Source organism: Engraulis encrasicolus, chromosome 6 (genome assembly GCF_034702125.1).
Source record: "Engraulis encrasicolus isolate BLACKSEA-1 chromosome 6, IST_EnEncr_1.0, whole genome shotgun sequence".
NCBI lineage: Eukaryota > Metazoa > Chordata > Actinopteri > Clupeiformes > Engraulidae > Engraulis > Engraulis encrasicolus.
Window position 1 is genome coordinate 30,459,495 of NC_085862.1, and position 25,000 is coordinate 30,484,494.

The window sequence follows — 25,000 nt, forward strand, 5'->3', positions numbered from 1 at the left end:
AAAATACATATAACGTACCTACCACGTATGGACTATGAAACTAAGAAAAAAAAACAATAATTCTTAAGCTTGTAAAGTGTTGCTAGGAGACGGTGAATAAGATGAGTGTGTTTTGTTTCCTCTGGTCACAGTTATGTCCATTAGTAGTGGTTCAAAGCCCCACAGCATGTATGAATGAATGAATGAATGAATTTACAGCATGCAATATGCAAGAAACAAGATGATTTGTTTTCTTGTATTATTTATTGAATTTCATTCATGAGTAATGAATAGATGTGTGCTAAAAAATGTAGGAAGGAAAAGACAAACCGCTTTGATAACAGCATTGAAACAAACAGCTAAAAAGCGGGAATGATGTTTTGATTGGCATGAAAGTAAGTATTTGATTAATCAGACAAGATGTCCATTAATTTTATGTGCTCTAAATGAATACAAGTTAATTCAAGTTCCTGATCAAGAATTTCCTTTTAACTCCCATTTATTTTGAAAACATTCCAGATCAAAAAAGATTGTATGGCAATCAGTGGCAGGCGTTATTTGAAGAGTTTATTTCCTTTCCCATCAAGTCTGAAGCGTTTCTCTTCTTTACACTCGATTGGTTGTGTAGGTTCACATCAGAAGACACCAAAAGATGGCGGCAACAACAGGGGCAGAGACGGGGGGTGGGGGGAAAACTGTTCTCTATCAGAATAGTTCATCTATCTCTCCTGTCTGTCCTTAAGCGCTCACATGCTTTAGCGCTCACGTCTTGCTGTCCTGCACGTGGACGTCTTTGCTTGCGGAGATGGATTGGAGTATTGAGGCTAGCAAACAAGGACGTTTTAAAAAGGCCCCAGAATAAATAAGCACTCTCATCTGAGATGCCTGCCAGCTAGGTTGGGCAGGGTAGCAGAGACCTAGACCGGGGGAAACCTTAGCTGCATCCCACAGGCCCCCAGGTCTTAATCTCACAACTGCACACAGGACGGAGATTCCACTGCTTTTCTTCCATACCCCTGAAGGGCAGACATCTCATTGGCAGTCGGCAGCAGAAATCTTTTGTTCAGTCTGCAGACTTCCAGCAGAAGAGTGCCTGCTTTTTTCCTCATGGATGCGTCGAGCGTATTGTGGCTGGTAAAATGCGATAGCTGTAGACGGGGACAGATGTCCGCCAGACTGTTTTTGCCACTTGGGTTCACCAAAATGGAAGCACAGGCTTTAGAGCGCGGTGAGTCAACCCCAAACCACATAAATAAATCTGAATTTCAGGTCTTTACCCCGTTTTGTCCTCATCTGAAAATGTGACGGTCCATAACACTGACAAGTTAGACTAATTTCTGATTATTTTTGTGTTTGTTGACCCCAAAAATGAGTATTTCATTTGTTTGTTGTGACTCACAACTTTTAATTGTCTGTGACAGTGACAAATAGCATGCATGTTGGTGGCCCAGTGGTTAGTGAACTGTGTTTCAGAAACAAACACCAGAAAGCTGGTAGGTTGAATTTCAGGGTTGATTTCCTCCTCTGCCCCCTCAACATGCAACTTCTCCCGTTATTATTTTCTCTGGATGGTGCCATCTGCTGCTAATGTAATTGCAAGGAATGTAAAGATTTTAAATGCAATTAATTTTTCTGAACTCGCATACCACATAAGAACAGAGTCAGAAGAGAGAGCCAAAGTCTTTCCTCAAAGTGAAGTTGAAGTGTTGTGCTTTATTCCATGCAACCTTTGTCGAGTTGTGTGGAAGACCTGCGCCTTTATAGATGGTTGTATTTATACTGTGTGGCAGAGCAGCCTGGGTGCAATCGGTAGCCAAGGCAGTTTTAGTGCTGTTGAAAAAGGCCTCGCTGCCGTGATTTCAATCCAAAAAGGGACTCACAGGAGACGGGGCCACGGTGGAGATTGAACGAGCCAACCCCAAGCCAGACCTCTCACCCTGCTTTGATTGATTCTCACGCTGGATTCCAGAGAGGCCTTGTCAACTCTCGCAGACTGCACCTGCTCTACCAGACTCCACCTAACAGTTCAAAGCAACAGCTTGCTTTTATGCATGTTAATGTAGCCCCAAATGGCAGTGTAATACAGCGCAAGCCAGTCGAGCACCTTTTTCATGAGGCACAAGTGTACTGTAGAGGACAGGAGCTTTTGGACATCATGTCTGTCCCGTGAGTCGTGCAGTATTTAGGCCCTCCTGTGTCTCTGAGCTCTTGCTTTCATCCATTTGTTTGTTTTTTTAATGTTTTGCCACTGTCGTTTTAATTTCTAGCTGTCATGGAGCTTTGTGTGATTGTTTGTCTGTAATGCGTTTGGTTGGTTGGAGAGAGGAGCTGGTGTTACTAACTACACCACTGGGAGCATTGTTCTCCTTAGCTTCCTTATGACTTCATTATGACTGCCAACTAACATTAACAGAGTGGGGTGGCTGGAGAGAGACACATGTTTTTAGTTCTGTAGTTGTGTGGTCGTATCATAAGCATTGCAGAAACATTAACACACCTATCCTATCGTCGATTTTGGGAGCCGAAGATTAGGGAGCGCACAGCTGGAGTGAAAGCGTTTGAGGGGAAGAGACGACAAGGTTCAGAAGGGACAGGGGGAGGAGATTGTGAGGGTGAAGAATATTGAGGCACAACTGAAGTTGTCTCTGATGTACAGTACAATAACGCACACACTATGACATTTTAGAGGAAAAGAGAGCAGGGTATTGCAGAGAGAGTGTGTTGGATGGGTTCAGTTGAGCTGAGTAGGAGTATGAAGAAAAGTTTTGTCGTGGGTTAGGTGAGGAAGAAAGGCGGGTAGGGGGGGTAGGTGGGCTGACAGGTTGAGGAGGCACATTTGAAGTCATCTGATATGCACAGCAGAATGACTAAACATATTGTGCCATCACCATCTGGGAGAAGAAAGGAGAGCGATGGAGAGGGAAATGGGATGAGGAGGGGAGGTAGGAAGAGGGTGAGGAAAGGAAAGGGGTGGCACATTTCAAGTTGTCTAATATGCATAGCAGAGTGTATAGCACACAGTCTCATTATCGAGAGAGAGAGAGAGAGAGAGAGAGAGAGAGATAAAGAGAGAGAGATAAAGAGAGAGAGATAAAGAGAGAGAGATAAAGAGAGAGAGATAAAGAGAGAGAGATAAAGAGAGAGAGATAGAGAGGGATACAGTGAGGAGGGGAAGAAGGGGGAGTGCTAGGGTGGGAGGAAAGGAGAGAGAAAATGTGAGAAGTATTGAGGAACGGCAAGGAGAAGGTACGTGATACAGTAGAAGAAAGTCTGAGGGTGAAGGGAGGGGTGAACGATGAGACAATGAGACAGATGAACTGAACAAAGGACAGAGGGAGAGACTCAGCACAGTGTATTAGCCTCTAACCTGCACTGACAAGACCATCTTTCATGCCCCCCCCCCCTCTCTCTCTCTCTCTCTCTCTCGCTCTCCTCCCTCCTGTTGCTGACAGAGCAAAGTACCCCTGAGACAGTCCCAAACCACACCACACCCAGCTCCCAAATCCCACCATCACCAGAGAAAAAAGCCATTACAGTTTACTCAGGATGTAGAGTAGATGCTGCTTAAAATTTCACCAGGACAGAGGTGACATTGCAATGGATGGATAGGACAGCCGAACAAGACGCGCAATTTGATGGCCCGTGATATATGATGTACAACTGAGCACCATACAACATCGGAGATCAAAAATGGGTCCACTGCATTCTGAGCCAGACTGGCTGAATGTCATTCGAATAATCAGTTTTCCCCTGGAATGGACATACCCAGCGTACTTTAGAGGTCAGTGATGAAGGTCTGTCAGACAGGCCAAATGGGCAGACGTGCAGTCAAAACCAGGCCAGACCATGTCAGGCCGTGGAGGGGGGAGTGTTGCCCAGCCCAGGCAGCTCGGGATGGGTCTCTGATCAGATGCTCCGTCCTCTGAACTCCTCCTGTCAGTGGAGCTCTTCTGATGGCGGCCTGCCTGGCCTTGGCCCTGGCTCTGCCCCTGTGAACGGGGGCCGTGTGACGGATAGATAGGAGAGCTGCTCTGGCCCAGTGGGGAGACGATAACTACAGCCCTTTATTACTGTCCGTGTCAGCACTCTCAGCCTCTCTGCCCTCTCTCACACTCACTCTCAGGCTTACTTTGTCTCTCTCTCTGTCTCTCTCCCTTGCTCCCTCTGTCTCTCTCCCTCGCTCTCTCTCTCTTTCTGTCCGTCTCTCACTCTCGCTCTGCTTCTGTATTTCACACACTCTGTCATTCACTCACAGCATCACTGTTTTCCCTGCTATCTTTTTCCTTCTTTCTTCCCACCTCCTCCCATCCTTTAATCTTCCCATTCTCTTCCCATTCTCATGTCTCTCTGTCTCTCTCTCGGCCCCCAAGAGTGGCAAGTCTGTGGTCGCTCCGCTCTCCTGGCACAGTGCCACCTGGGCAAGAGGGCGAGCAGGCAGGCAGGCGGACAGACAGGTTTGGCAAGCACCCCATATAATCTCCACACATCGCGCACCACCCCTCCTTCTCTCTCTCTCTCTCTCTCTCTCTCTCTCTCTCTCTCTCTCTCTCTCTCTCTCTCTCTCTCTCTCTCTCTCTCTCTCTCTCTCTCTCTCTCTCTCTCTCTCTCTCTCTCTCTCTCTCTCTCTGTCTCTGTTTTCTCTCCACTCATCCATCTTTTACTGGAGCCCTGCTGGTGTTGAAGGCTGGCACATAATGGGCAGATCTCACTGTCAGGGGTACCCTCATCCCATCACTCTCCAGTGGAGAGAGACAGAGGGAGAATGAGAGAGTGGGAGAGAGTAGGACACGGACAGAGACGGAGAGAGCGAGAGAGAAAACAAGAGTGAGAGAGAGAGGGAGACAGACTGAGAGAAAGAGACTGAGAGAGAGCGAGACTGAGAGAGGGAGATTGAGAGAGAGATTGAGCGATAAAAGCATCAGCCGTAAAAACGCTTGTGGAGGAGACACGAAGGGGCAAATGCGAAGGTTTGACAGCCTCTCAAAACGCATCAGTCAAGGATGGCTTACCACATTAATCTGTTGCTTTCGTGTCAAACAGGCATCCTATGCTGATTTAATACAGCTCAAGTTTCCTGCTGTGTTCAAGAGCAAAAAGACGAATACTTCGACAAGGGTTTTGCAGCAACAGCTGGCGTGGTTTAGAGTTCGAAGCTTGAGTAGAGAGGAAAGGAAAAGGGACTCTGTAATTTCACCTTGGCCATGTCGTCCATCATGACGGCTTGTCACGGCCTTTGGCAAGCGGGCACTGAGAGAAGCTGCGGCTGGGCATAGCTTTGGCTTTTATGACATGCCCAACATGCGATTTATGGAGCACGGGGCATAAAGGCCAGCTCACTCCGCGCTGGCAGGTGAACTTTGTACCGCGTTACTGATTAGCCCGCAGGCAGGGAAATGGCAGCTAATGAATTTATTGCCCCAGTGACATGACGACAGACCTCTGGGGATTGTTCCAACCAAGAGGCAATCACCTACCTACTGTATGCTATACTGTATGTTGTGAACTTGGAGCAGGTACAGTAAATGTCTGTGGGTCTGTTTTATCATAAGAATAAAGATTTTAGATTTTCTTTGCGCCGTTTGCAGTTAGTTAATTAAATAAGATGGGTTGGTCACAAACCCAACTGCCGCTCTTAGTGGTGACAGGTGTCTTGTCGTTTCAGTTCCCTTTTAAAACAAAACCATTGTGTGGCTCTAGGTTTACAACCTAGCTGAAGTTATCTAATCTGTGTTAGGAAACTTTGGTAACATCCCCTCTCCCTGGTCTTCTGGACATTCCTGGCAGGTGTAAACGTGTAGCTGCATTGAGTCATGTGTTACTGGGCCTAATGTATGCATAAACATGTGACAGAGTGACGTCATGTACATGTTGGTCAATCTGCTTGAATATGTAGCCATGCATTCAGAGTAATCATATTATATAAACCTGAGTTTGTGTTGATGTCTGTAGACTATGTTTACAGTATGTGGTACTACCCAAATTTGTAGTTTGTGGGTGATATCTGTGTCCATTGCATTTTGGCACGGGGCCGGATACATGCCTGTGTGTGTGTGTGTGTGTGTGTGCGTGCGTGTGTGTGTGAGGAAAGCGGTGTCTGGCCTTCTCCACCAGCCTGTCCGTCTGCATGGGAGCAGCTGGTGTTTACTGGGCCTGTTTCACCAGAGTCGGCACGAATACACAGCTGCCTCTAGCAAGTGCACCCAACAAACAGCAAACACCCACCCACACCCACATCATCATCAGCATGTTATATAGCCAACCACAGCCCAGCCGCCTCTCTCCTCCTCTCTCATTTATTCCCTCTTTCCTTCTCCATCACTCTCTCACTTTCACTCACTTTCGCTCTTCTTTTTCACTCCCCTTTTCCCTCCTTCATCTTTTTTTTTTCCTCTACATGTCCCTTCATCTCCACCACCCTCTCCTATCCCCCCCACCTCCACAGTACCTCCCAAGCCTACAACATCAGCCCAGCCAGTGGTGGAACATTTGCAAACAGGGCCCAAGGGCAAGCCACCTATAGGGCCCCTCCATACAGCCTGCCATGGCCCCACAAAAACTAATACAGGATGGCCCTGGGCCCCATGGCAAATGCCCTGCTTGCCCCCCCCCTCCCAGATAGCTCTGCCCCTGCTTCTGAAGCCTGCGCCATCCGTCCAGCCTGCACGCAAACGGCATCAGAAATGTAGCCTGCTGTGTGCTGTGAGCCCTGCTGCAGAATCCTCCTTCTTTCTTGTCCACCACATCATACAGTTCACTGTGGCGAGTCATCTGTTCCCTGTCCCCTTCCCCGTCCCCCAGCCTGCTCACCTGACTGCCCATGTGACATCTCCCGCTGCGTGCTGAATGGATAATATGGCAGATGAGGAAAAACAAAGCATGTTTTTGCTTTGCAGGTCGCTGCTGACTTTGCTGCTCAGCCGTTTGTTTTGGTATGCACCTAATGACTCCCTACCCCGCAGATGCCTCCAGCCGTACTGTGGATATGCAAACAAACGCACACACATCCGCGCACGCAAGCACACACACACGCGCACACACTTAGGGAAGCATGCACAGTAGTTAGTAAACACGCAGATACACACACAGCAGAGAGTGGTCTCAGGTGCTGAACTTTAACACACACATACACACACACACACACACACACACACACACACACACACACACACACACACACACACACACACACACACACACACACACACACACACACACACACACACACACACACACACACACACACACACACACACACACACACACAATCTCAAACAAACATAACATTTAAGCACACACATACAAAAAACATATGCACTTTTGGTTAGAGGTGAAGGCGAATCCTTCATTGTTTTGCAGTGACTCTCTAAATCCTTCAGCAGTTCATCTGTTTTTTTTCTTCTCCCCGCTGCGTCGCTGAATGCCAGGGCACCCAGAGAAAGGTTATCCACAGCATGTCACACTCAGGCTGGGATAAGCAGGCTTGACACCATGAAATTATTCCCCCCGACGCTACTCGCTACTCTCTACTCTCTCTCACTCTCCGCCACCGCAAAAGCTAGCAAGCTGGAGGTCAATTCCTTAGCTCAAGCTCGAGCTCGGGCACGGCATTACCATATTCTGATCTGAAGGGGCCGCCGAGAAAATAAATAACCCGGGCATGCTGGGAAATATGACCCATTTGTCACTGCCACGGCTGCCACGGCTACGGCCTGCCATCTTGCATCATCGCCGGTTGCATCTCCGCGTCGTCTCCGTGCCGCTTCTTCTTCGGCCTCTTGCTGTCATTCGCAGGGGTACTTGCTGTTAGCGCCTGCTAAGTGCATAATGCTAATCATCGGCAAGGGCTCATACTTTATCCCCCGAGTGACTCCTCTTATTAGTAGGAGTGTGTTTATGCATGCCTAAGCAAGAAGGAAAAGGGGAGAGGGAGAGAGGGAGAGGGAGAGAGAGAGGGAGAGTCCCACTTCTGTAGATCGCAAGGCCCTCTGAGGAGTTTGGTCTCTTTCTCTCTCTCTCTCTCTCTCTGTTTCCCCTTTCTCTTTCTGTCCAGCGCGCAATTACATGTGTGCCTGATGCAAGAGCATAGAGCACGCTGGGAGATCTGACTTTGAGAAGGAGGCTGCCAAATCCCCTGTTGGCCCTTTCTGCCAGACGGCCACGCTTTTGCAGCATGTGTAGGCACGCTGTTTGTAGCAGCCGTTGATGTGCTGCATTATTCAAGGGGAGACCATACGGCGGGGAGAGTGAGAGGGAGAAAATATTTACTGCACCTCTGGCCGACAACTAAAGAAATGGAAAAAAAAGATCCCAAGACTTTATCCCCTACTCCCACTTCAGACTCAAGTCTTTGCAGAGTGATTCGTTTGATAGTTGAGCAGCCTCGCGGTCAGTCCAATCAGATATCTCAACCATAAAACCTATCTCTGTCAGTTCTACAAGCTATCATGAATGAAGACTACTCTGATGAAGTCATAGTCAGCCACTCTCCCAATATTTATCTGCACATGTTATGTAGAAGCACAAAGGTTATGTTATGCTCTTTTGTGTTTAACCCGTTAAGGCACTGCGTTTTAAATTTGCCGTTATCAGAACCGCAACGACCAAGTCGTAGGGTCATTCCATGTCAATTCACATGATTCCCTAGAATCTCCCCAGGTGACCCTCTCCGATTTACCCGATATCTTACATACAGGTACCTTTTGATGTCAATTGAAAGAATACCAAGTATTAGCACCCTACGTCCAACGGTTGCGGAGATCAAGCCCTCCAAAGTTGGGGTGCCATGCCCACTTTTCAAGCCTGTGAATTGCATACAAAATTTACAAGCAGATTTAGACACCTCTGGTTTTAGTTTGAAGGAAGATACAGGCCTAAAAATCACCATGGCCCCTCAATATGACCCTGTCTACCAGATGATGTACTTACAAATGGCATGCCTTGATTATTTTTGCCTATATTAAGCATTAAAAATTGAATTTGTGAAACGTGTGTTGAAGAGTCTTGCCATTTTGGGGTTCCAGATGCTTTGGGAGTTATAATTGATTTTCCATCATATTTGGGAACTGTACAGTGTATTCCGAAAAATGTAGGGCGCTCAGACTTTAAAAGATAAAATAGGAGGGACTCAAAAACAGCTTTGGGACAAAATGACCTTACGGTACCCGTACCCTCTACTTCAGGCCTCAAATTAACCATGTGGGCACTTGATGAGTGGAACGCCCTTTTAACCCCATGTACAGTAGCACTGTATCAAACATTCAAGCTTGGAAAAACTTTGTTTTTCAAAGTTCTTCATATTAATCTTGGCCTTCAAAGTATATGTTTTTCTCTATATCTTATCACAGTGTCTGTTTTATCTGCTGTCATCTGCTGGTCTAAAAAAGTAACAACAGCGTAATGTAAGAAAACAAAAGGGGCTGGAAAATCTTGCCCGTAATTTACCAATAAAGCACTGTAATTATTAAACAGTATATTGCTATGTACTAATTCTGATTTTAACAAGCATGATGAATAGTAATAGTTTAAATAATTTCCTAAGTGTGACTGCTTAATGCTCAATCATGATGCCAGTCCCAAGATGGCCTCACCCTGCACTACATTTCTACCAGACATGGGGGTGGGGGTGTCCTGGCAGAAATGTAATCATAATTGAGCATTCTGCATAATGCTCGTTAAAATCATAATTAATATATAGCAATATACTGTAGAATTAAAGTGCTTTATTGGTAGCCTAGCGAGCTCAACCCCTAGGGGCGTCTAGATTTCTAGGCTACTTTATTGGTAAATTATGGGCAAGATGTTCCAGCCCCTTTTGTTTTCTTACATTACACTGTTGTTGCGTTTTTTTGACCAGCAGATGGCAGCAGACAAAACGGACACTGTGATAAGACATAGACACAAACATATACTTTGAAGGCCAAGATTAATATGAAAGAACTTTGAAAAACAAAGTTTTTCCAAGCTTGAATGTTTGATACAGTGCTACTGTACATGGGGTTAAAAGGGCGTTCCACTCATCAAGTGCCCACATGGTTAATTTGAGGCCTGAAGTAGAGGGTACCGTAAGGACATTTAGTCCAAAAGCTGTTTTTGAGTCCCTCCTATTCCATCATTAAAAGGCAGAGTGCCCTACTTTTTTGGAATACACTGTACAGTTCCCAAATATGATGGAAGATCAATTATAACTCCCAAAGCATACATAGTTTCCAAGACATGGAACCCCAAAATGGCAAGACTCTTCATCACGCTTTTCACAAATTCAGTTTTTAAGGCTTAATATAGCCAAAAATAATCAAGGCATGTTATTCGTAAGTACATCATCTGGTAGACAGGGTCATATTGAGGGGTCATGGTGATTTTTAGGCCTGTATCTTCCTTCAAACTAAAACCAGAGGCGTCAAAATCTGCTTGTAAATTTTGTATGCAATACACAGGCTTGAAAGGTGGGCATGGCACCCCAACTTTGGAGGGCTTCATCTCTGCAACCGTTAGACGTAGGGTGCAAATACTTGGTATTCTTTCAATTGACATCAAAAGGTACCTGTATGTGAGATACCGGGTAAATCGGAAAGGGTCATGTGGGGAAGGCGTGTGAATTGACATGGAATGACCCCGTAGTGCATTACTAAAGGCCCTGTGTTTTGTCATAGTATTGAAGTACTATGGTAGTTAACTTTTCAATTACAGAGTGCCACTGGAGGTACGCTACACGCTAGTTCACAGATTGAATTGGTGGCATGGGATGAAATGTGATGCACACCTAAGACATAATGTTGATTTTCTGCTAACCATGTGCCAAATATGACGCATGCTTTTACTCTACTCTGATGCATTATCTACGTAGACAGATATTGTACTCTATTCTAAGGTCATTGACCACTGTACATTTCTTCTTCATTTCTTTGACCGTGCTTTACAATAGATTGAGTTGAGATTGTACCCCAGGCATAATGCCACAAGTTATCTACACGCCAAACGCCACAAGTTACTTTTGTCACTGATATGGGTCATATCAAGAAAACGTGTAATCGACTTTTCAGGGTCATGCCACGTGGTAATGAATACAGTAGAAGGCCCAGAATCCTCACCTTTGCATTTGTGCTCTGCATGTATCCATAATTATGGTGATGTTTCTTTTTTTGATGGGCTTGTTTAATGGGCCTTTATTAGACGTGACGGTGAATATGAGACAGGAGGCCAGAGGGAGAGAGCAATCGGGTAGGGTTGGGAAACGGCCCAGGCCGGACTCGAACCCGGGTCCTCAAGGGCAGTGAACGGTGAACCCAAATATGGACAGGTGCATTGACTAGTTACCCCACATCAACCCCAATTACAGTGTTCTATCAGTCAGGTCTGAGGAAGGAACCAATGACCATGCATATACAGCACTTGGCCTACAGTGCATGTATATGATGGTGTATGGATTTTTTTTTACTTGTTTATCCTCTCCTATTACACTTGGCCTATATGCATGTGATGGTGTATGAGGGAATTTAATTTACTTGTTTTTCCACTCTTAGTCCAAGCTTTCCTTACGAGTGCGAAACTGTGACACTCCGCTTACCAGTGAGTTACATCAGGCCTCAGCTGTGGACCGTACCCTACTTGTACTGCTCATGAAAACACATGACTTGAATATTTCAGCGCCTCGCCTCGCCCTATCCCCATCTGTTACCTAAAAGTTCACATCTCTCATCTCCAGGGCTCTAAATTAACCTTTTTCATTGCCAGCCAAAATGGCTAGTAGATGTTAATCGTATACACTCACTAATGGGTCAAAGTGGCCAGCAAGTTTGATTTTGTACCAGCCAAACTGAAATTTCACCAGCATTTGGCTGGTTGGCTGGTGTTAATTAACAGCCCTGCTCATCTCCACCATCTCTCTCGTGTCTCCCCCAGGTGCCGGAGGAGGCTGCCATCCTGCTGGCCACTCCCAAGATGCTGCTGCCGTCATCCAGTCAGCTGCCTGCTGGCGCCCCCCTCTCCGTCCACCACCAGATCCAGCTGCTCCAGCAGCAGCTCCAGCAGCAGCAGCAGCAGACACAGGTGGCCGTGGCTCAGGTGAGACCTCCACATATTGTATTACACTACGATAGATTGCGTTACATTTAGCAGAAGCTTTTATCCAAGGGGACTTAATAAAAGAGAGACACGGTGTTTGCGTGCGTGTGTGCGTGCATGTGTGCGTGCAAGTCCACGTGTACCATGTGCATGTGCATGCGCATGTGTGCAGTATCTTATGGGGTGGAGGAAATGGTCAAATATCTCCAGTCAAAGAAAGGGGGGCGCACCTTGCATCAATTGTTTTCTTTATTTTTTTTGTGCACAGACTCGTTTCAGCGTGTGCCTTCCTCAGTGTGCAAGAGGAAGGCACACACCGAAACGCATCTGTGCCCAACAAAAATAAAGAAAACAATTGATGCAAGGTGCGCCCCCCTTTCTTTGATTCCAAGTATTCATTTGAGCCATCACCCTTAAAAGTTGTCAAGAAACCTGAGTGAAGCCTGCTACCTATCATACCCAAATATCTCCAGTCATCATGAAGTCATCATGAATTTACCTCTATGCAAGACTTGCCCAATTCAGTGCCATCGAGTTTTAAATCCCTTAATGAAAACTTGAGCATGCTAGTGCTGAACTCGTGTGACTTTTGCTGGCTCTGTTCTCCTGAAATCTGCTGAACTACTTGCAGCTAAGACCTCTGCCGCCATGGTCACTGTGACTCAGGAACGCTTATCCCTGCCAGCAAAAAAAGTAAATTAAAAGGGACACAAGAAAGAGAAAGCAAGAGGGATAGAAAAGCGACCAAAAGGTTATTTATTAGTTTAATTTAGCGGAATGGCTCAGTGCACAGCACAGGCAGTGTTTGTTCTCTGTCCAGGGGCGGCTATTGTTGCTCTCTCTCTCAGATGGAGACGCCTGAGGGACCAAGGTGATGTAGAGGTTGGCATTGTGTAACGGGACCCTCTGGGTAATTAAATTACAAGTACGCTTTGACCCGCTTTAAAGGTTCTACTCTGTGTTCGTGTTTGTGTGTGTGTGTGTGTGTACGTGTGTGTGTGTACGTGTGTGTGTACATGTGTGTGTGTGTACGTGTGTGTGTACGTACGCGCGCACATGTGTGTGTGTACGCGTGTGTGTGTGTGTACGCGCGTGTGTGTGTGTACGCCTGCATGCGTTTGTGTGCGTGCATGTGTGTGTGTCCGCGTGTGTGCGTGTGTGCGCGTGTCTGTCCGCGTGTCTGTGTCTTAAAAGTTCTACTGTGTTCGTGAAGGCGTGTAGGAGTGCTTGTGTGTCTGCCTTGCACATGTGCCTGTGTATATGTGCTTTTGTGTTCCACATCACTGTACATGACTGCATCCTCATTGTTATTAGTCAAGTGAATCTGGTTTGCCTCATATCGCTTGTGTAGCATGAGCATTAGGCTAAATTGTCATGAGGACCCAGCCCTTGGCCACTAATCTCCCACCATCCTCTCTGCTGTGGTGACATTAATGGTGGAGCAAGTCCTGGGTGCAAGCAGTTTGTGTCTGAGGGGGTGAAGAGTGTGTCTCGTGTCCACGTTTATGGACTTGTGGATCATTGCAACAGCCCTGGTTTTTCATCTGCTCTCAGTCAAGTGGCCCTTTAAGCCACAGACCATTGTCTTGCCCATGCTTGGTCACTGTTTCAAGAGTTTGCCAAGCGTTTATGTGCTGGGGTGTGCTGTAGCACAGCGCGCTAAGCCCCCCACTTATGGGCTTTCATACCCAGGGGCACCCAGGTTTGAATCTGGCCTGGGTGATTTCCCAACCCTACCCTGTCTCTCTCTCACACTCATTTCCTGTCTCCACCTTCAACTGTCCTGTCAAAATAAAGTCTAAAATGGCACATGAACATGTGTGTGTGTGCGCGCACACACACACACACACACACACACACACACACACACACACACACACACACACACACACACACACACACACGCAATGCATGCGCACACACACAGACAAACATGCATACACACAGACTTTCCCTCTATCTGTTTTACACATTTTGTGCATTGCTTTGTGTAAGTTTTCTGGAGCGCCTTCCTCCTCCTCTTCCTCAGTTTGGCCCTCCTCCTCCTCTTCCTCCTCCTCCTCCTCCTCCTCCTCCTCCTGCTCCATGGTCCACTGATATCAGCTGACCCAGACATGTCCTCAGCTGTACAGAGTTGACGCTGTTCCATTACTGTATGCGGCGGGGTGCCTCACTTATCTTGCAGGCAGAGTGCTGTGCACCCCCGCGGCGAAGGCTTATGAGACCGCTGCAGTCACCCTTCCCCTCCCCAAAACGCTCCAGCGGGGAAGGCACAGGAGGGGCACGGCCGGGTCTAATCTCTGAGTCCTCTCGCCTTGGCCCAGTCAAAGTCCTCCCACTGGGGTGAGCGCTGCTGGACCAGGCTGGTGCACACGACGCACATGGGCCCAGCGGAGGCCACTGCACCACCATGCTGCCACTCTCCACTGAAGGAGAAGAGCGATAGGAAGGGGGAAATGGATGAAAAGAATGGAGTGAGAGGAAGGGAGGGAAGGAGAGACAGAGAGAGAGAGGGGGGAGAGATAAATATTCATGGACAGAGATTTCAGTGGGAAGAGTAACTTTTCCAGGATGAGAGAGAGAGGAGGGGAGAAAGAATGTATCCAAGATGGTAGGGAGAGTTATGTGTCTGCAGCTGTCTTTGTATGTGATTGGCATGCTGCACAGTCAGTGCTCTCTCCTCACTCCATAGCTACCCATACAGTAGCTGGGGTGTGTTCATCATTAATAAGTAGATGAGTAAGTGGATGCAGTGCAGTAGTTCAAGGTGCCTCATGAATATGGAGGTTGGAGCAGCCATTATGAGTACACAGATGTAACTTCTGACATTGACAGGAGTGGTTGACATTGATGGCAGTAGTAAATATTCATTACAAACTCAGTGGTTTGTAACTGGGCGAAAACATGAACATGAAAAAATGTTAAACACTGCATCTCTGAGGTGTGGTTACACTGTACTGTACTGATAATATTTTTGGTTACGCTAGGATGAGCAATATGTTTAATATTTGGGTAAATACTTTCTCCTGACGGAATACGTTATCATCCTCTATGGTAATGTGTTATTTTGTTCATCTTATGTCTGAGCTGTCAATGTGGTCATGAAGAGTTCTCCTGGAGACATTTTCATTGGCGTGGTCAACAGAATACAGACCAAACCCGGCCCAATATAAAATAAAAAAATAAAAAAAAACCCTCTAGCCTTTTATAAGAATAGGAGAATTTCTGCACCCACATTGGGCACTCCCATTGTCATCCATTGTAGCATCTGTCTGGAGCTAATTGACATCTTGCATAACTGCTCATTTACTGTGTCAGCCAGCATGCAAGCCCAAACCACAGAGCCACTGGCAGCTTTGGCCAGGCCTAGGACAGAGTAATCTGATGAACTGAAGACCCAATTGCTGGGCCCCCGTCCCCCGGTGCCCGGGACAACTGTCCACTTTGTCCCCCCCCCCTTGTCAGCTTCCCTGCAAAACCCAAGCCTGTGTAAAATAAATCCGAGTCCTCCAGGCCCTGTTTGGCTCAGGCCCAACATCTTCAGCTCGTCCTCCTATGGCTCTTTAAACTAATGGATGAGAGTAATAAATGGCCGAAGGTGCAGAATGTTTAGTATAGTGAAGCGCTCAGCTGCACGCTGTTTTAAGAGGGTATCAAAATTTGTGTGGAGGCCAGTTGGAGAAGGTCCAGAGGCTTGTGGTTTCTGCCATCTCATGGAGCTGGGCTATTGTGGCTTGCTGCGCCATGTGTTCATTCTTGTTTGATTATTGCCAACTATCTCCAGGTCTCACGTAGGCTGGACTTAAGCACTTTAAAGCGATATTCGGCTTTAATTGCTAGTAGACTGTGCCACATGGCTCATGTGTTTAAAAAGCAATATCCTCTCCCTCGTAAAAGACCCATTTTACTTTGGCTGCGGGCTTTTGACACAGTAGTCATTCCACATGAAATCATACTCTTTGGGACATCATGGGCACAGATTTTAACGTCAAGCTTGGTATGGCACTTCAGTCTTATGAGAGATTCACCAAACTGTTTTTCACGATCCTTGCGTCAAGGGATATAAAGACTGGGAAAGTTTGAAATCATTTGGGTGGGTGGCACTATACCTTTATTTCATTTTTATCTCCGTCTATGCAAGTCAGAAATAAAAGGTTTTTAGGATGTCTGGAAGATATTTTCCAACTCTATACTTTAGAGTACAGCCTGCATTACTTAAAAAGAGAGATTGCCAATGTGTGTGATTATAATATTTCAAACTGAGCACAAAAGATTACATTTTAAAGTTTGTGTGTGTGTGTGTAAAGCCGGCTCTAGTCAATGTGGTGCCCCAGGTGAGCACCATAACATAGAGTGGTACAGCTGATCCAGTACCTACGTATACATGTATACTGAGTGCCCGTGAAAAATAATTGTCAAAGTTAAGTTTTATTTTGCTTGACGTTGTAATTCTGTGGGACTTTTACTGGCGCCCCTAAGGCATTTGGCGCTCTAGGCAACCACCTTGTCTCCTGTCCCTAGATGACTTAGGACAGACGTGGTGTTCGTAACCAATACAATATGCACATACTGCACTATGCAGTGTGCGTGTGCGTGTGCGTGTGCGTATCATTTCACACAGCAGGGCACCATTTTAGATGTTAGATCTTTTATTTTACAAAGTCCTTCTTCTTAATGGGCTGCAAACAAGGTGTCACTTTAGTCATCGTCACTGTCGCCGCTTGGCCTCTGACGTCCCTCTTCAGTGGTGGTTGGAGAATGAGCGACACAGCCTTTGAAACTGAGTATCAAAGCGGCGTTGAGCGGAGCGGACCACAGGCTCCTCCCTCATTTATTTATCCCTGTATTGTTAGGCTGCAAGGTCTCGTCCCGTGGGACTGCCGCACTGGCAGATGAAACGATGGACTCCTTTAGAAGTGACACAGCTTCGCGTGCGTGCGTGCGTGCGTGCGTGCGTGCGTGCGTGCGTGCGTGCGTGCGTGCGTGCGTGCGTGCGTGCGTGCGTGGTTTGAGTGTGTGTGTGTGTGGTTTCTGTGTGTGTGCATTTGTGTGCATCCGTCTCCATGTGAGTGTGTGTGTATGCGTGTCATGTGAAAGGAGGAGTTGGGGGTATTGGCTGTATTAACAGGCTTTTTAAATCCCCACCCCACCCCTCCCACCCACCTTAACCACTGTAACACTGAAGCGGTGAGATTAGGCGGCGGCTCTGATCTGCCGTAAAGACTTCATTCATGTCCCTGCCCCTCTGCTGCGTTTGATCCACGCTCTACCGTAATGAGGCCTAAGGGGCTTTGGCTCGCGGTCGGACGCTGCACTTATCAAACTCCAGCATTCGCTGCCTGCAAAACTCTCTTTCTTCAGTTTTTTTGGGGGTTGAAGAAACTTTATCTAATTTTAAATTAGCTCACCCATTTTCTAAGGGTAAGAACTAAGCAGATGACTGTGTGCTTTGACTTTGATGATGTTGAAGTTGAGCAGCTTGGAATTACTTCCCAAATTAATAGCCTATATTCACATCAACATTATCATTTATCCTGACCCACATATACAGCATCACTATTCATGATGCCACAGTGGCTGTTAGATATTACATACAAAATGGAGTTGGATGGCTAAAAACTATTCTGTATTGGTTTAGAAAATATTGTGCAATAATTAAATCATTAGGCTACCTGAATTTTCTGCAGAAAATGTTTCACAGTGTTGACAGGTTTTAGTGAACACGTACACACAGAACTTCAAAGTACACCTCTTTAGATAATACAGTTTAAGATCCTCTCAAACTTTCTTTGTATAAGTCTTATTTAATAAGGACTCATTTATGATGAGAAGTACTGCAGTTTATTGTCCTCATTGTGAACATTTAGTCTTGAAAAGCCTTGTTCACCATTACAATGAGGCTTTATAGCTTTGTTAGCTGCTGTCCTGAACTGCTCTCTGACGAGCTACTGCATCGTTATGGCAGTCTCAAGTTTCACCTGTCACTCACTCACTGCAAAATGTAGCAAACAATGACAGACCCCCTCGAACAAAGCACATTGCTGCTTCAGAAGAACTGAATGCTTTTCAAGGACTATGCTGAAAGAGAGGCAGTTTTTTGTCTGACTTAGTGCTATTTCTCATGTCAGAGCGCCATTTTGTGCAAGTGTGACTGTCTTTAAAAGAACATTGAGAACACACACAGAGTTTTACCACAAGTTCAAAGAGGTGATTTGCATCAGTGACAGTGGCTTCAGTCAAACTTTTCAAAATGCCTGCTTGACTGATATGAACCTGTAGCAGAAGAGGAAGAGCTCTTTTTGACATACATTGTGTTTTTCACAATTTCCCACTTTGGGATGAATGAAGTGCATCTAACTTTTTACTGTCTCAGTTGGTCGGTACTTGACATAGATCATTTTTCTAATGAACCTTACCTGGCGAAAGACTTTTGTTGTGTAGAATCAGTGTGAAAGGTCAAAAGCATTTGAAGCCATGCTTCCCATCATTGCTAGCCAGGCTGTGCCCTCCTCCCTCCTCCCAACACTTTCAGCGTTGCAACTAGTCAGGTCAAGAGCAATGCAAGTACTTTCTGAGTTCCCGAAAATACGGGAACTCCTCCCACTTTGGCGGCAAGCAAAGGGAGGCCTTTGGGAAATGTCGTTTGGGAAATGTTAATTGTTATGCTCTTGGTCAGACCAAGTCTCGAAGAGATTTGAACGTCGATGATAATCAGGATACATCATTGTAGCAGATTTGGTCAGTGCAACTGCAGACCGAAACAAGGTATTATCGCACCTCATGCTCCGCTTTGTTGCCTTAACTGTACTATTGTTTTGTTGCAAACTTGTCACAAGAGGAAGGAGTAACCTGGTCCTAGCTTCAAGTCAGCAGCACAAGAAATATGCCCCCAACACGGGTGGACTCTGATGAAGATGGCTTGCCATCGAAACGTTAGTCCCTAACATGTTGTGCACTTGAATTAAAAAGAAAAAGCATCCCATCTGAGCTGCTCCGGTGTCTTCCTCCCTCCCTCCCGTTGATGCACCAGATGTAAAAACAGAAGCGTGTTGAACCCCTTTTTTAGTCAAAATATTTCTTTGAATCATATGGTACTTGTCTCATGGAAGCTACTTAAATCTCTGGCGCTATTAGGCCAGTGAGTTTTTGTCTCTCCAGAAAGAGACAAGGAGTTGTCTTCCCCCTACGCTCCGTTCCTCTCCTTTATTGGGTGCTGTACCTAGGGTTGCTAACTTGTCGGTGAAAAAAATATGGGATACTTCAGTGTCGCAGGGGGTCTGGCGGTCCTACCCTAGAATAAAATGTTTCTTAGATGCAATTTCCTGCATTTTACCCATTTCTTCCCCGTCTCAGCTCAATACGGAACTGTACTTCTATTTCTCAATACAGGATGATTCCATATTTCAAGGGACAGTTGCCAACCCTAGCTGTACCCTAATGCTTTGTCTGGCTGAAATGGACGATCGAAACCATGCTTGCTACGACTAAGAAATTAATCCTTCCCAACACCATCATTTGACATTTTAAGCAGTAGATAAAGAAAGAAACTCCCACACACAGCCTGTGTCTGTGGAATGAGCAATTAAATAATTAACCTGATTAACTTAACCTCATTTTTTTCAGTTCATTCATTGTGTTGTTGCCAAATAATTCCTCCTGACATTTTACACCGCATTCACCTTTTTTAGTGTTTATTTCAGGCAGGCCAATTAGGACACACCTGCACAATTCTCATACACACACACGCACGCACACACGCACGCACACATGCACGCACACATGCACGCACACATGCACACATGCACACACACACACACACACACACACACACACACACACACACACACACACACACACACACACACACACACACACACACATAATCTCTCTCTCACACACACACTCGGACTCGCACACACACACTCACACTCGCACACACAATGTATACCAGCTGCTTCTGCTTTGATAAGCCATATGTGGAACCACAACGTTTTATCGTCTGTTAAAATTTGATCATAACCAAGTCGGAAGTAATGAGATCGTAATTTCATGAAATGAACGGACGGCAATAACCTGTTATTGAGAAAGCAGGTGCGCTCTCGTACCTGTGCGAGTATTATGTAATCATGTGGCAGATACGGGTGTCAAGCAGCATAAAGCTGCAAAGTGATGATGCCTCGAATCACCGATTTGACAAATGGGTCACAGTAAAATCCTTGAGATACCTTAAGCATGAAGTGTTTCAATGTGTTTCATGCTCGTGCTATGCGGGGTGCATTCTCACCTCACCCCCCTCTCTACCTCTCCATCTCTACCTCTCCATCTCTCTCTCTCTCTCTCTCTCTTGGTCTCTTTCTCTCTCGCTCTCTCTCTCTCTCCCTCCCTCTCGCTCTTTCTCTCACGCTCTCTCTCTCTCACCTCACCATCCCTTCCCAACCTCTATATCTATCTCTCCTCTATCTCTCCCTCTTTCATTCTCGTTCTCATTCACACTCTCTACAGATCATTGCTTTCATGGCCCGTAGGTGGATGGGGGGTATGTTGGCATGCGACGCGGAACATATCTCTCCTCATGGGGAGCTGCTAGCTGGTTTCATTATCACCCTTTTGTGTCCTGGCCAAGAGAAGGTGTACTAATGAGACCGCTGCTGTCTCTTCTTATCTGTTCTCTCATCATGGAGAAATGTAAGCATTTTTTAAGGTGTACACAGCGTGAACTTCATCCGTGTTTGTGAAGGGCTGTAGATGAGTGCATTTTTCCTCCCCCATTCTTGTTTGAAAGAAGGAAAAAAAAACTTCATTTGCAGAGCTCCATTGCACCACTGCGGGGGGATTGGGGGGGGGGGGTATTATTGTCGTCTGGGAAGAGCTCAAGAATCTACATAAGGACCTTCACAGAGCCACCCGTCTGATGAGTTACCATGGACACTGACCCCCGTCTCTGTCTCACTGTTTAACAACCTCGCCTGCAAAATGGCCAGTGCAGACTTCAGCATATGGCCCCACCTCATTTTCTAAGGTCAACACACAAGTAATCCTTTTTATTATCGTCTCCCTCGATCTCACCACCCATCCCATCAGACTGAAGATCTCTCTCTCTCATTCTTTCTTTCTTTCTTTCTTTCTTTCTTTCTTTCTTGCTTTCTTGCTTTCTTGCTTTCCTACTTTCTTTCTTCCCACTTTATTTCCAACTTTAATTCATTCTTTCATTCTTTCATTCTTTCTTTCTTTCTTTCTTTCTTTCATTCATTCATTCATTCATTCATTCATTCATTCATTCATTCATTCTTTCTCTCTTTCTCTTCTCTCTTTCTTTCTTTCTTTCTTTCTTTCTTTCTTTCTTTCTTTCTTTGTCAGTCTCTCACTTTTACAAGTGCTCTCTCTCTCTCTCTCTCTCTCTCTCTCTCTCTCGTCTGTTCTTTTGCTCTGTCTTCTCTTCCCCACTGTAATTGACTGGTTCATCCACACAGAGCATCACATCACACTCAAAGGGGAGAGATGGCCCATAAGTGCAGAACCCGCAGCTCGTTCACTTTAGATTTTTATCTTTCTGATGAAAGTGAGAAGAAACTGGATGTGAGTGTGTGTGTGTGCTCGTATCTCTGAGTCTGTATCTTTGTGTGTGTGTGTGTGTGTGTGTGTGTGTGTGTGTGTGTGTGTGTGTGTGTGTGTGTGTGTGTGTGTGTGTGTGTGTGTGTGTGTGTGTGTGTGTGTGTGTGTGTGTCTGTGTCTGTGTCTGTGTCTGTGTCTGTGTCTGTGTGTGTGTTTGCATGTGTGTGTACGTAAAGGTATGCACGCGTGCGTATCTTTGTGTGTGCACACGTGTGTGTGTGTGTGTGTGCGTGCGTTCTGTGTGCGTGCATGCGTGTGTGTATCTGCGTGAGTGCGCGCTTGTGTGTGCCCTCCCCCCTTTCGATGATCAGTGCAGTCTCATTACCTCAGTGTGGTGGAGGATAGATTGCAGTGCATGCTGCTTTTGGGGGAGCGACTGCCCCAGTCGAACCCGTAATCTGTGCCCATACATCACATGAGACCTTCCAATTGTGTGTGTGTGTGTGTGTGTGTGGGGGGGGGGGTGTTGTGTAGGTAGTGTGGAATAAAAAATGGGAGAGCCACTGCACTGCACCGCATTGTACTGTACTGCAATGTTTCCCACCCTTTTTGTCCTGTGTACCCCCTACCCACTTTTTTGTCATACCAAGATTACCCCCTCAATAATGCTCAGTATAACTCCCTCTACCCCAATGTGACCATGTCCCATACATTTCTTGTTATTACACTTTTTTCTCCACAAACCCCCTACCATGTGCTCGGGTACCCCTAGTGGTAGTGCGCTTACTGCCCTACTTACAGTAGGGAATCAGTTCTGTATCCTGTACTGCAGTGTTTCCCAACCAGGGGTAGGTGTACCACTAGGGGTACGCAAGCACACCTCAAGGGGTACGCGAAAAAATGTAATAATAACAAATATATTTAGTGTAGTCACATTTGGATAGAGGAACAGAGCCTGAATGAGGGCGAGGGGGTATTCATCATATCAAAAAGTTGCTAAGGGGGTACGCAGGACATAAAAGGTTGGGAAGCAGTGCTGTACTGTACTGGTGGTGGCCCTGCTAAGCGTGCTGTAATGCTAGGGGAGAAGCGGAGGTGTAGAATAAGGGGGTAGAATAGGGGGGTGGGGCCGTGGGGGTTGAAGAATGTCGCTGCTTATCAGGATGTAGTGTCTGAGGACGCCTGGAGGACACGGCAATGCATCCTAATCACTTAGTTAGCTCAGGTTATTCTCACTGTCTCTCTCTGTGTCCGTCCCTATTGCACACGCTCTGTCTGTCCCTCTCTCTCCCTCCCTCCCTCCATCTCTCCCTTCCTCTCTCTCTCTTTTTTCTCATTTATTCTGCTTATACACTCTCACATACACACACGAATTCTCTCTCTTTCTTTCTTTCTCTCGCTCTCGCTCTCTCTCTGTCTCTCTGACGCACACGCACACACACACACACACACACACACACACACACACACACACACACGCACACACACACACACACTTGGTGTGTGTCTGTTTTGGCAGGCATGCAATCAGATTGATTTTCATTGATGTAAAAACATTTATTATTTTTACACCCACATGGCAGAACAGCCAGAGTGGGTACTCCATCATTCAAATGGGTCTAGGCAGGTGGGATAGTGTTTACTGTAAGGTAACATTTGCTGGCACTTCTATCACTTTACTGGGCTGCATTGTTTTACATTGCTTTCACTTATTAAGATGCCCTCGCCCTCAACAATAGCTGTGAGCCAGAAAAAAAAAAAAAGTTTTTTATTTTTTACTCACGGCCCCCCAGCTTATAGAGATGAATCTTTGAAGCTAAAAATAGAAAGACTTGGTGCTAAATTGTATTCACAGCGCTGGTGTCATGGATTTCCTTAAATAAACAAATGTTTTCCTGTGGCATTTTGTTGTTTCCCAGAAATAAGGAAGAAAAAAATACCAAAAAAAGACAAAATGGCCTTGACATTATCTCCAGCAAGTGAAATTGATTTGTATGGTGCTTTCCATAGACAAGACAAGTCACAGAGTGCTTCATAGTGATGAATAATAGTAAAACGCTACTATTAGAAAGTAAAGGATCAAACCAAAGCAGACTAAAATATAGAGACAAATGCACACAAACATCAGTGAGTATGTAGTCATTTTTTTGTTTATGCCCAGATGCTGTGGCAGAATGCTTGCAGTCTTCCCGGCCGGCTGTTTATCTCAGCAAGATTGTTACTGTAGTTGCATCACCAATGGCTCTGTTGCGTAGTCTTTGTAAGTGGTGAGCGCTCTGCACTATACATCAAAGGCTTCTCCTCAGGATGTGCAATGTGCTGCAGCTAGTCTGAGAATGTTTTCTACTGTGTTGTGTGCTGTTGTGCTTTTAATCATCTCGCACATTGTGTTGGCTTTACTCGGAGTAGGGAATAATCTCAACTTCTCTGCCTCTCTCTTTCTCTTACTCGCGCTCTCTCTCTTGCTCTCTCTGTCTCTCTCTCTCTCGCACGTGCGCACGCTCACAAGCACACACGCTCACACACACGCACACACACACACACACACACACACACACACACACACACACACACACACACACACACACACGCGCACACATGCGCACACATGTACACACATGCGCATACACCATACACAAGAAAAGTACATGCATATTTTGCTGGATACGAACACAGTAAGCGAGAAGGGATTCATTTGTATCACAATCTCTCACTGTCGCGCACGCACGCACGCACGCACACACACACACACAGAGCGACACACCAGGTGACAGCAACTCAGCAAGGCTTTTTGTGAGCCATCTTTCAAAGCTGTCTGTCTCAGGTTGTCAGCCCTGAGTTTGACTTATTGAAAAAGACAATGAAATATGCCCAGGAGTGCTGCACCATCACGCCTGTACCATTACCTCACTCTCTTTGACATTTTTATTAAGCATCAGGTACGTTTTAATGCCCTTGTTCCACTTTACCTCTCAATCTGTGTGGCGGGTGATTGATGGATCAAATGGCTCCATCTTAAGGTTACAGTAGGTTTCCCCAAATGCAAATGGAAACTTTTACTGACATACTGCATTGTCAACAAAAAAAAAGTTTTAAAAGATGACTGTGATGGGTCTCTCTCGTATGATATACTGTATCTGCCATGTCTGAGTGCATGCACGGCAGATTGCTCTGCATCTTAAAGTAGTGGCAGAGGCCCAGGGATGCATCAAGTGAAAAAAAGGAGGTTATATTTGATGTCTTGCTTTATGTCACACACACCCCCCCCCCCCCCCCCCCCCCCCCCCCCCCCCCCCCCCCCCCCCCCCCCCCCCCCCACCCCCCCCCCCCCCCCCCCCCCCCCCCCCCCCCCCCCCCCCCCCCCCCCCCCCCCCCCCCCCCCCCCCCCACCTTCTTGATTAATCAAGTT

At 46.2% G+C, this 25,000-nt stretch overlaps 1 protein-coding gene across 2 annotated transcripts in view; it reads left to right on the forward strand.

Moving 5' to 3' along the window:
* Positions 1-25,000, forward strand: part of nos1apa (nitric oxide synthase 1 (neuronal) adaptor protein a) — a 142,007-nt gene that overhangs the window by 88,188 nt on the left and 28,819 nt on the right. For both annotated transcript variants that reach the window (XM_063201219.1, XM_063201220.1), the window contains one exon: positions 11,878-12,039. In XM_063201219.1, the coding sequence (XP_063057289.1) occupies positions 11,878-12,039 (162 nt within the window). The remainder of the gene's footprint in view (positions 1-11,877; positions 12,040-25,000) is intronic.